The 11,675-nt window shown below is 39.6% G+C and overlaps 1 protein-coding gene across 1 annotated transcript; it reads right to left on the reverse strand.

Moving 5' to 3' along the window:
• Nucleotides 1-1,971: 1,971 nt before the first annotated feature.
• Nucleotides 1,972-8,637, reverse strand: arxa (aristaless related homeobox a). Its single transcript, XM_043225811.1, has 5 exons — nt 8,342-8,637; nt 7,054-7,603; nt 5,299-5,344; nt 3,518-3,843; nt 1,972-3,246 (listed from the first exon to the last, which is right to left on the reverse strand). Exons 1-5 carry the CDS (start codon nt 8,523-8,525, stop codon nt 2,991-2,993), a joined length of 1,362 nt encoding a protein of 453 aa, XP_043081746.1. The 5' UTR covers nt 8,526-8,637; the 3' UTR covers nt 1,972-2,990.
• Nucleotides 8,638-11,675: the final 3,038 nt, after the last annotated feature.

Raw genomic sequence — 11,675 nt, forward strand, 5'->3', positions numbered from 1 at the left:
AAATTATGCACAATTCCATAAAACGTTTCATAATGATCTCTCAATAAACAAGGGCTTGTGAGTTAAGATGATTTTGCTGCTACCAAGATTTTGTAGTAAACCATATTTACAGATTAAAAAAACTTGATATCTGTATATTTTTTTCTAATAAATGCAGTCATGACCTTGAGCACGAGACTAAATAGCTACACAATTATTAACCTTAAGACATCAATACATCCAGACACATACAATTTTATTAATGCTAAAAGCCATTTTATATGATTTGTTTTGAAAGTGGAGCATGCACTCATTTTGCAGGAATGACTTGGTGCCTTTGATTTTTATCGGTGCTTCCCAAACAGGTGTTTTGGCACTCTTGAAGCATACTTTGTGGTCAGAACGTTGGCAATGAATCACCTACACACTCTTCACAAATAGAGGCAAATTTAGTCTCCACAAAGCCCGTTTCTTCATTCATTCGTGCATTGTAAGAAAGAGTTAAAGAGAAAGTCGCCCTAAGCACTTCAGGTCAGTGCCTCTACAATTGTGGCGAGCATTCCCCAGATATTACGAGCAAATTGGTTTGCGATTCATTAATAATGTTCACAATAAGATTAAGGCATTCTGGAAAATCTCATAAAAATCCCAACAGAAGTGGGCTGCACGCTCCAGTGGTCTCTTCCACAAATAGAAGGGGGAGAAAAAGTCTACGCACCTCGCTTGGAGGTACGGCACTGGAGAGAAAATTGGTTTCCTTTGCTTAATGCTCCTTTGAACACATTCTCGCATGCCAACATGTTTAATATGGACTTGTTGCGAGAGGGGGGTCCTTAACGCGCGATATTTAGGAGAAGAATTTGTTGGGCGTTATAGGAGCACTGATCCCCACGCCTCCCAACCCGCTCGTTCCATCTTCACTGATCCTGCTTGTTTGTGGCGTCATAATGAAACGGATTAGCGCGGGTAAAACAAGGAAAGGAGGAATCTTTTCAGCGGCGCGCGCGATAAAGAAGAAAATTAATCCTTGAGGTAATTTCACGCGATTTGGTTCGACACCATGGACGGGTCAAATGGGCGAAAATGACTTCGTTTGAATGGAGCGCATTGATTGCGGTAATGGCATCGCTTCGCGCGTGAGATCCAACGGAGAGGGATTTGGGGAATTAAATAAGGAATTCGAAAGAAAGACTTTTTGATAAACTGCTTGTTACTTCATTAATGAGAAAGGGACTTAACGGAGTTGGGCGTTTACAGATGTTGCGTCCAATTTAGCGCCTCTACAAGTTGTAAGGCCTACAACCGACGAGATGGCGGGATAATTAAAAGCCGCTTTTTGTCGAGACTTAAAGAATGGAGCCGTCATGAATATCATCATCGGGCTAAATGGAAATAAATGCGTTATTTTGCTTATGCTCGACGTAAATTATTTTTAATCGTTTATAGCAAACCGAAACAAACAAAAAAAAAAGCCTCTTTCCACGGCACGAATGTTTATGACTGCAGTTAGCCACACTGAACTGCTGTGGTAATTGATTCATGCTTTAAGTGACCACTTAAATTGTTTTCTCTTATTAGTGACTCCAGGTTCCCCACCGAATAATTGCCCATTTACTTCTAGAAATAAACTCTTATGGCTATAAATCGGTACTAGCCTGTAAAAGATTAGTGTGTAACATCATCATCAAAACAAACAAAAAAAAAAAATAGCGGCTATTCAAGAATGTACGATTAAAAAAAAAGAAAAAATTAGGCCTAGTTATATTACGAAACATATTTTTGTGATCGACACATTTAATAATAATTTAATCAAATATAGTATTTTAAACGTATACAATGTAGTTTTATTTGCTTTTTTTTTTTTTTTTTACCGCATGCATATTTAATTTTCCAAGTATGGACCTACGCCTACTAATGGTGTTTGTTTACATTATAATTTTTTTTTAAATATAAAAATCATAAATGATTGATAACCTTTTAAAAAATTCTAACTTAGTATTGTTTCAGTAAATTCAGTTCGCTTTATCAGTTGTAAATAATACAGAAAGGTCTATGTTTCACCAGTTTCTTTTATTCCGACTTGGTCCCTGCGCGCGACAGGGAAAATTCTCACTGAATAGCAAAACTTCCCGGTCTGGATTTCAAGCTCTCTACCGGGCAGACATAAATAATCATCTAAAAATCTAAAATTTGAATCAAACGAACAAAGGATGAATCTACGCGAAACCATTCCTACAGTACTACACCGAGAGCATATTCTCAAAACATCTTTTGAAATAAACTATTTTTTTTCTTGTCATTTTGCCCCCATTTTCATTCCATTTTTAAACAGAGCTATATATACAGGATACCCTTAACAGATCAGTAAACAGGCTAAAGTTTAGATTTTCACATTGTTCATCCTTAAAACAAAGCATTTCTTTTGCATTATTTTTTTTTCTCTCCTAAATATCATATTTAACATAAGAGTTGGAAACGAACAGAAATTAAAGCTGAATATTGGTTTTCAGAAATTTGATTAGTTTTGCCGATACTGGGGCCAAACGTGAACGGATGCGTTTCAGGATGGGTAGCAGGTTGTGGCAGTTCCCTTTGGCATATTGACCCATCTCTGCTTCAGCACTGAGAGAAGACTAGGAAGAAATGTTGAGTTCTTTGTGTATTGCAGTGTGGTTCCAATGATTCTTCTCTGTGTGGGTGTAAATGTGTCTTTTACCACATTTGCTCCTCACCCAAAGACCCGACTGATTCAATGACTTTACCAAGCACAGCCTCCCTAACTTACCCTCTGAGATGCCTACGTTACACTTAGAATCTCTATGTTCGGGGTTTTGAAACACGTTTTGGTGCACTGTGTAAATTATAGTGATGATGTCCAGTGGGAGGCGCAGTGACTTGGCAGTGACTCCAGTGTTGAACGGGTCTCCGGTGTGCTAGTGCTATATGGATTTGGTCGTGCTTTTTGTTGAGATGGTTTCTTTAATATTTTGTTTTGTTTTTGAGGAGAAGGATCAGCACACTTCCTTCCCCGCGGCGCCGGACGGCAGGATGTTCAGTTGGGTCAACTGGGCCGAATGTTCCTTTGCTTTGAGACGCAGTGCTGCGATGCTGGATGCCCTGCGGTCGGCGGCCGTAGAGGATGAGGAAGAAGAAGGTTCTGGCAGGGTTGTCGGCGGCTGCACTGGACCCTCCACTGGTGGTGCAGTTTGGCGCAAGAGAGCGGCAGCCGTGGAAGCACTGGTCAGAGGACCCATACTTGAGAACAGTCTAAAGAGAAAAGAGAGTTCCTGTGATGTACTGCACCGCACTCATGCTCACACCAGCGATTGTACAGCTAATTTTAAGGATTAGCATTAGCCGAATGTGATTTAAATGTGAAATAAAGGTTCTTTATTGGCATCTATGGTTCCATAAAGAACATCAGTGCAATCTTGACATTGCACAAAAGGATATTTAGACTGAAAAAGATTTTTGGAGAACCTACAGTGGTTCGACTGGAAAACATTTTTGGAACCATGTGATTGCAAATAGACTTTACCTGCCAAAAGTAGGTCCAATGAAGGCTGGATGCCTGAACATCGCTGTGCCCAGGAAGGTTCCTAGGCCGAGGGGTGTGGCAGGAGGGAGGGCGGAGCTGTTTGGAGGTGGTGCCAGGCCCGGGAATGCAGCAGCAGCTGCCGCTGCGGCGGTCCACGCTGACTCCAGAGCTGGGTGAGGGTGAGGTGGGAAGGGTCCTCCTTCCAGGTAGTGACTCAGGGGGTGAGCGGCTGCCAGCGGCCCAGGGAAGGGTAAGCCTGTGGGGTGAGCCTGGACACCTGCCTTTTCACGTTTCCTCCATTTCGCTCTTCGGTTTTGAAACCAAACCTAAGAATTGGAAGAGAAGCCTCATTAAAATCCAAACTTTACTAATAAACTGCTGGTGTTCAGATGAATGCGATTAAGTTTGGAGTGAAGAGCGCGCTTAAAAAGTTGGCCTTGAGAAGTTGTCCCTTTATGTTTCTGATCCAGAGCCATTAATATTCCACCTGACAGCCTGCATGGTCGTTTAAGCATGAGCTTGTCGCTCTCGTTCATGTGCAATATTTGGTTCGCTTTAATGAGGTGACAAATAGGCTGGAAGTCAAGGGTAATTACATGGCCCCAAACTTACGGTCTGTTACCCTAACTTTGCTAATTAAAATCTGGTTCGGGCAGAGCAAAAAACGGGGTGGAGTGTGGTAATTAAGAGCCGTGTTAACAAAAGATGTCGGAATAACAGCTGAACGGCATCCAATAACAATTAATGCACTTTAAATTAAATTCCTCCAAATGTAAGTTGCTTGAAAAGGCTATTTAACTTTCCCACGATCCCCCTCCTGTCCCGCTAAACCCCACCAGGTTGTGCGGCAAGAACACGACCTGCAGGCAGGGACTTCATAATGAAGGAAAGTGTCAACAGACAAACCTACAGGGACCTCGGCCCCCCTCACACATGCTCCGAACCGCTTTGCATTACGTGGCCCCCGGGGCATTTATTAGCTTTATCACCTCCCGATCGAGCCTGTTAAGTGATTTGTTCTCCCACATCTCCAAATTGACATCTGTTGTTTTACACGGCCAATAACCCTGGTAGCTTCCTCGTGTTTGCACTGTCTCTTTGGTTATGAGAGTTGGGCTTGAACATGCGAGCCACGCTTTGAATAGAGAAAGGAGGGGTGGCAAACACCCTTAATAGTCTCTCACTCGTTCCAAGTGCAAAGCATCGGATCAATGCCGGTCTATTGCAATCACAAAATGGGAAATCAAATAGCATTATCCCCCTACCCCTCCCTCTCCCCCGCGCCGGCGATGAGAATTCAAACACCATTTTCTCCCTGGAATAGCAGTGTTTGCTCTCTCGCTAAGTGCGCTTTTATGAATCAGGGGCGTCTGTGTAATTGCCGCTAAAATGTTCGCTCTATTGTGTATAATAACTTTCGATAACAGGAAAGACCTTGCCATGACGTACAGGGTCATTTAACCAAGTTTACGATTGTCACTTTAAAATGAAATTAAATATAGACCATTAGGTATATTGTCTTAACGTCTATAAGTAAGCAAATTGCAAGAATTCGCAAGCTCACATCATTTAGTTAATCTTTACCTTCAAAATGTCGACGAGTTGTCATATTACAGGCAATTTCTCTCGATTCGCCGCAATTTAAACGCTTTTAACATCTGAATGGAGTCAGGGTCCTCGATCGTGTTTTATACTGCGCTCGTTAATATTATTACGCATTTAAATTCGATCTATTCTGCGTTTTATTTTTGTGCTCGAAAGGAAGAACGGTAAGCACTCACTTGCACGCGCGCTTCTGTCAGATCCAGCCTCATCGCGAGCTCCTCTCTGGAATAGAAAATATAGATCATCAAAATGCGTGCAGGGACTTTTTTTTTTTTTTTTTTTTTGAACCCACAAACATCGCAAGAAAACAGATTTTGCCTAAATTGTCAGAAACCTATGAAAGCAATTTGAGGCTGATGAGAATCGAACGGATAACTTGTACGTTTTTCATAATGGGTCGTTTCGTTGGGCGAGGCTTTAGTGCACTGACTGTAACAACATAATGATGGAAATAATGGCATCTAGACTATTATATGACAATTGAGCATTTACTGAAAATATACCTGGCTAAATTTATGACAATTATCCACCACGTCAATATAAACATCGATATTTCATGATCAACAACGAACATTTTGGTTAAAGAAAAACGGTCCTCGGGTAAATTTGTCATTAGGCAGACTGATGTTTTTTATTTGATAGTCTTATGTTGTGTGGCATATTGATTGTTTTTCTTTTATGAAACGTGACTATACGAAAAAGGAATAAATGTAGGGCAACATTTTCAAATAAAGTTCAAAAACAAAATTATTACTAATGTTCAAACTTATTATCAAGTGATTTCCATTCTAAAATAAAGAACATCAATTGTGCAGCAACATTTTATTTTTAAATAAACAGAATAGTGTAATTTAATTTTAATTTTATAACTATGACAAGGACAAAGACTAGCCTAATACATCGCGTACGTATAAAAAAGGGTCTAATTTTATGTTATTTTATTTTATTTAAAACCGTGACATGTTTATACAGTTGAAATTTGTCTTGGCGGCATTTTTATGGCTTACTTTTCTAATGCTGCTCCAAAATAACACGAGCCCAACAATCATCATTTTATCACTAAAACAAAAAAATGGGCCTAATACCCATTTAGAAGAGTCAAACCTAAATTTCTTAGTTTTAAATATGATATGTATTATTTATAATTATCTGTTTATACGTTTGTGTTTGAAGTAGGCAGCTGCTGGCCTTGTGCTCTTTTAAGGCTCACATGTATTTATTTTGACGGTCACGAATGTTCACAGCGATAACTGATCCATAGAGAATAATGTGGCTATCAGTCGTATAAGAATAAAATGTACAGGGCAGGACTAGACATAAAGAGACCGTCACGCCGATTGGCTCCTCGGTTTGATAAAAAACAATCAGCCGGTGTATTTTATTTTTTAGGAAAACGAAAGCAAATAAAAACTAGCTCCTAAACGAAATATATATCCACAACAAAAGAATTGGCTACAAGGTTTCTATTGCATTAATATAGCTATTAATTGATTGATGTTTCCATAATTTAATGTTTTCGTGTATATATATATATATATATATATATATATATATATATATATATATATATATATATATATATATATATAAATATTTGAACTATGCTAAAATATCTTTCATTTAAATATTAAATAGTTTATTTTTCGAATGCTTATTTGTATTGGAAGGATCATTTAAAGTTGGTTGTAGATCAGCGTGCGATCAATGTCATTTCGTTGAAATATATACAGATCTGAATTCAACAATATACCTTATTATGTACCTTATTATTTCTATGCATATTTAATAGTGTGGAATGCTTATTGTATTTTCGTTTATTTTAAGACATGCATTCTGTCCATAATAAGACTTCATTTTTTTTTTCTTTCATCGTTGTCAAAATACAAAACCCAATGTAAAAAAAAAACTAACAAAATAAGCGGTATATCTACCTGGTGAACACATCAGGGTAGTGCGTTTTCTGGAAGGCCCTCTCCAGTTCCTCCAGCTGATAGCTGGTGAAGGTAGTCCTGTATCTTCTCTGCTTCCGTTTAAGCATCCCTTCCTCCGAGTCGCTGCCGGCCGACAGGCACACACTGTCCTCTCCATCTTTTACATCCCCATCGTTGTGAAGGCTCTCTTCGTCCTTGGGAGACAGACTGACGTCTCCGCACGCCTCCTCTTTGACCACGTCCTCTTCGAACTTCAGCGTGCTGAGCTCCACCAGCTCCTGGGCCGTGTGCTCGGGGCTCTGGCCTTCATCGCTCTGGCTGAAGGGCGCGTTCTCCCTGTACGACTTGCTGCGGCTGATGCTGACTTGTGGCGCTTGGCTGATTTTGAGACTCTCACAGGCTTGGTCCAGCAGTCTCTCCCTCTCACCCTTCTCTAGATGCTCGTGAAACCCCCTCCCGGAGTCCAGGTACTTCCCCCCAGGGCCGTAGAGCCGGCGCAGTTTGGGCGGCAGGTGCATGTCTGCGTCAAACGAGTTCTCTTTAGAGGTGACTGGGAAAATAAAAGAGTATAATATTTTTTAATGCACTGTGAATTAAGACAGCGTTATTATCGGACATTCACCTGTTCGGCTTTAGGGATGTTGTAAATATTACGCACTCTTAAAAATGTTTTTGGTGGGTGGGTTAGAAAAGAACATAAGAACCATTTTTGCTGCAGCATGCATACGTTTTATTTGTTTTTGTTTTTATACTGTCAGTTAAAAATAAAAAGTTATTTTTACAGGGTCTTCAATGCTGTACTATAGTCATGATATGGTTATATATATATATATATATATATATATATATATATATATATATATATATATATATATATATATATATATATATATATATATATATATATATACCATGGTACTGAATGATTGTCATGGTAGAAAACATTTTTTGTTAGCCTAATGAAATTATTATGGTTTCTTTTAGTTTTCTGAGCTAAAAAAATATTGTGAATAAAATAGTAAAGCATTTTGAAAAAAAACAACAACTTTTTTTTCAACAAGTGAAATATTTCAGTGCTGCTCGTTTAATTTTCTCTTTTTTGATTTGAGAGATTCTCTAAACTTTCAGGACTCTGTTTTCACAAGCAGAAGTGTCGCTTCTGACCAGGACGCTATTTCTGTAGCCCGCACGTTTCTGAAGTTAAATGCGCGCGAAGTCTGTATGCGTTGTTCGTGGCAAAACGTAAAACAGCGTAAAAGAAAGAACGTCAAAGCGTTAGGGCGCTTACCTTCCGCCGACTGCTCGTGGTCCTGTCTGACGGGCGCTGGCAAACTTTGCGCTCCCAGTTGTCTGACTTTACACGGGCTTCTTCTGCCCAGTATACTGTCTATGCAGTAGGAGGAAAGCACGGTGGGCGACTTGCTTTTACATTCGCTTCGGTCGCGGCTATCGTCGTCGTACTGACTAGTCATATTCGTATCGTCCGAGGTTGTGCTCGAGTGGGGTGACTGTTACTCTCTCTCGCACTGTATGTGAAACGTCTCTCCTGCCTATCCCACCCTGGCCGCTAATGCCATATGCACTGATCCGCAGTAGCTCCGCTCTCCATTCTGTTGCATTGACGTGTAACGCAAATCTGATTGGCTCCCAAGGGAACAAGGGGGATCTTTATATATTTTTCTATTAAAGTTAAACGGTACGAACTCGGCGAATGTTGTGATGGATTACTGAAGTTATAAGCACCTCCGCATTTAGACCGAAATTAGATTAATGAAGAAAGACTAAATAGGCTACGTTGCAGATAAGTAAAACCTCTGAAATTAAATCAAACGATGTATATCTAAACAAGTGGGAAAACGCATTCTGAAACGTATTTTTGTTATACGTTTCCTTTTCAATCATTACTAAAACGTATTATTAGTAGTAATGGTATATTGCGTATTTTAAAACTTCAAAATAAATAAAAACGAATGCATTCAAATACACTGGCAATGCACACGTATATTTTATTGAGAAAATTAGAGCATCTTGCTCTTTTGCTATCATTATTTATTTTATTTTTTTAATATTATTTGATACTGCATTTATTTTTTAGCACATTTTTTTAAATGTCTGTGTACTCTTTCTGTCTGTCTGTGCAGTTGCGATACTATATTTGATTATTTTTGCACCATATTTCAAAAAGGAGACACGAGCCCGTTTAGTAGAGACGAGACCTGACCGGGGTGAATCGTTCACCTGGTCCTCGTGAGCGTATACACACACCTAGCCTAATTGCCTGTCCTCTCAGAGTGAAGCGATCAGATAGCCATAGATGATTGACTTAAAAAGTGAGGGTGGTGATAATAGGCCGGTGAGAGCGTACTGCAGGCAACTAGACTCCAGAAGACTGGAGAGACAGATTGAGAATGTAATTTTAAATGAAAGTCTATTTAACCTGCTGCGGATGGCACGACCCTATCCGCCGCTCAGACCCATCAATGTTAAAAGGATCATTTTCACAATTCAATCCCAAACTTGCAACGAAGCTGCAATTTACTCTCTCCTCTTCATAGGTTATATGATTCTGCTCTGGTGCTGACTGAGATTAGGGTCGCGAAAATACTGTACGTGAAGAATGCTCGATCTTAAAAACATTTGTGAAAGTTTTGATGTTTGGCCTCAACTGGACTTTGAGGTATCGGCTTCATAAACAACACCGAGCATGCACTACGGTGTTGTGCTGAAGTTTCAGGGAGAAAAAAAATTAGATTTTTTTTCCTCCCTGAAACTTCAGCACCAAGCAGATCAACAGAAGATAGCAATGACAATAATAACAATATAAGACATTTTTCCTCGTTCCCAAACAGGCGCGTAATGCAGACGGGTATTTAAAGTCGCTATGTAATTTGGGGGCACAATTTGATTCATTTATACGCGCTCTGTTATTAACCCAAGAAAAGAAATGTCAGGGACTATTACCGCCAGCAGGACATCCGCGCTTTGTTTAAATGCACTAATTACACGCACGCATTTGGAAAAAAAATGCGCAATTTTCCCATATTCAGTCCTGAGTCTATTTAGCGCTCTACGTGCGGGCAGGCAAGCTGTTAGTGGGTGCCAGTCAGTTTCACGCTCCTCTATTACCCGATACCACAGTGTGTCATATTTTCACAACAGCCTAACTTGATAATTTCTACAATCGTCTTCTGTTTTGCGCGGTTTACATGGCCCATAATCCGTTGGGCTTTGGCTACGCTTATGCAAACCACCCCCTGTTCCGGTAACGCGAAGCTTTCCTCAAACTGTAAGTAACAGTAGGTGACACTTTACATCGTTTCGGCGATGTTATACCAACAGCTCAACAGCTGTGTCTTAGAGTGTGTCTAAATCCCTAATATAGACTCCATCACTCCCACGTTTTCAAGCAGCGCCATCTCCTGGTGTTAACTACGGCGCTCGGGGGATAAATCCAGTCGGTTGAGCAAAAAGAAAAAAAAGAAAGAAAAAACTAAACGAGAACTGCATCGTGATTGACGCTATTTTAAATCATCAGTTGTAATTCATGTGGAAAGTTTCCGCCACATTTCGTTTTGATGATAGATAATCACGGATAATTGCATATTAATTTAAAACATTTTGTGTTTTTATCAGAATCTATCTATCTATCTATCTATCTATCTATCTATCTATCTATCTATCTATCTATCTATCTATCTATCTATCTGCCATGTCAAAAAAAAAATATATACATGAGCAGGAAGTTCAGATTATTAATTAGTTGGTGGTAGAGGTTACCGAGTGGTTAGCGGCTCACTGTTGAATTTAGGAGCCACACTGATGACAGTTGTGCTCCAGAGGTGGTGTGTCTTCATTCCTGTTGCTGTGACTTAATTGGATGCTGCTCTGCTTGAAAGGGCGAACAAAAAGACGTGCTCTCAGACGCGCGCGTAAGCAAAGTTAATTAGTGGTTATTAACACCACGCATAATGAGAGCGCGAGGGAGTCAATTTAATGACTTTGTTAGCTTAAGTTTAGAATGACAGTCGATGATCGGAACAACAATAGCAATCTAGAACGCAATGATCATCTGTAATTTTCAACAGTAATACGCACTAATAAAAACAAAAGGACTCTAATTTTGTTCAACTGACTCGATAATTTGAATTTATTTAAAAAGAGGGAGAAAAGAAGGAAGAGGGAAGACAACTCAAACATTTTAACCAAAGATTATCCTGTCGTCGGAGACGCAAGTAAATAGGATTACAATTGTTTTATCGCTCGAGCGCCAAATTATTGTTTATTGGCGGGCTTTCGAAAAGATTCTTCTGTGCAGACTTGAGTGATAACACTTGAGTTTGCTTCATTTTCATCCCTAAATGCTTTCTGGCACCCGTAAAGAATTAAGAGTCTCCAGTTCACGGCATTTGCATATGTATTGTGTACAGATGCGTGCCTTGCATTGGACGTCCGAGTTCACAACCACGTGACCAGCCATCAGCGTTTGAGTTAATTAGCAAAATTACATTTTGTGAGTTAAGTTTGCTGTTCGGCAGGCCCGAATTTTAATTTGTTTTACAGAAGAAATAACGTCATGCACGCTTGTACTGACATATGAGATTTTTTATTATTTTTATTATTAT

This window comes from Puntigrus tetrazona, chromosome 24 (genome assembly GCF_018831695.1).
Source record: "Puntigrus tetrazona isolate hp1 chromosome 24, ASM1883169v1, whole genome shotgun sequence".
In the NCBI taxonomy this organism is placed as follows: domain Eukaryota; kingdom Metazoa; phylum Chordata; class Actinopteri; order Cypriniformes; family Cyprinidae; genus Puntigrus; species Puntigrus tetrazona.

Coding starts and splice junctions, on each gene's coding strand:
- arxa (XM_043225811.1), bottom strand. CDS start 8,525: ATGACTAGTCAGTACGACGACGATAGCCGCGACCGAAGCGAATGTAAA. Junction 5,345..7,053: donor TACCCTGATGTGTTCACCAG/GTAGATATACCG, acceptor TTTCTATTCCAG/AGAGGAGCTCGCGATGAGGC. Junction 3,247..3,517: donor ATTGGACCTACTTTTGGCAG/GTAAAGTCTATT, acceptor TTTTCTCTTTAG/ACTGTTCTCAAGTATGGGTC.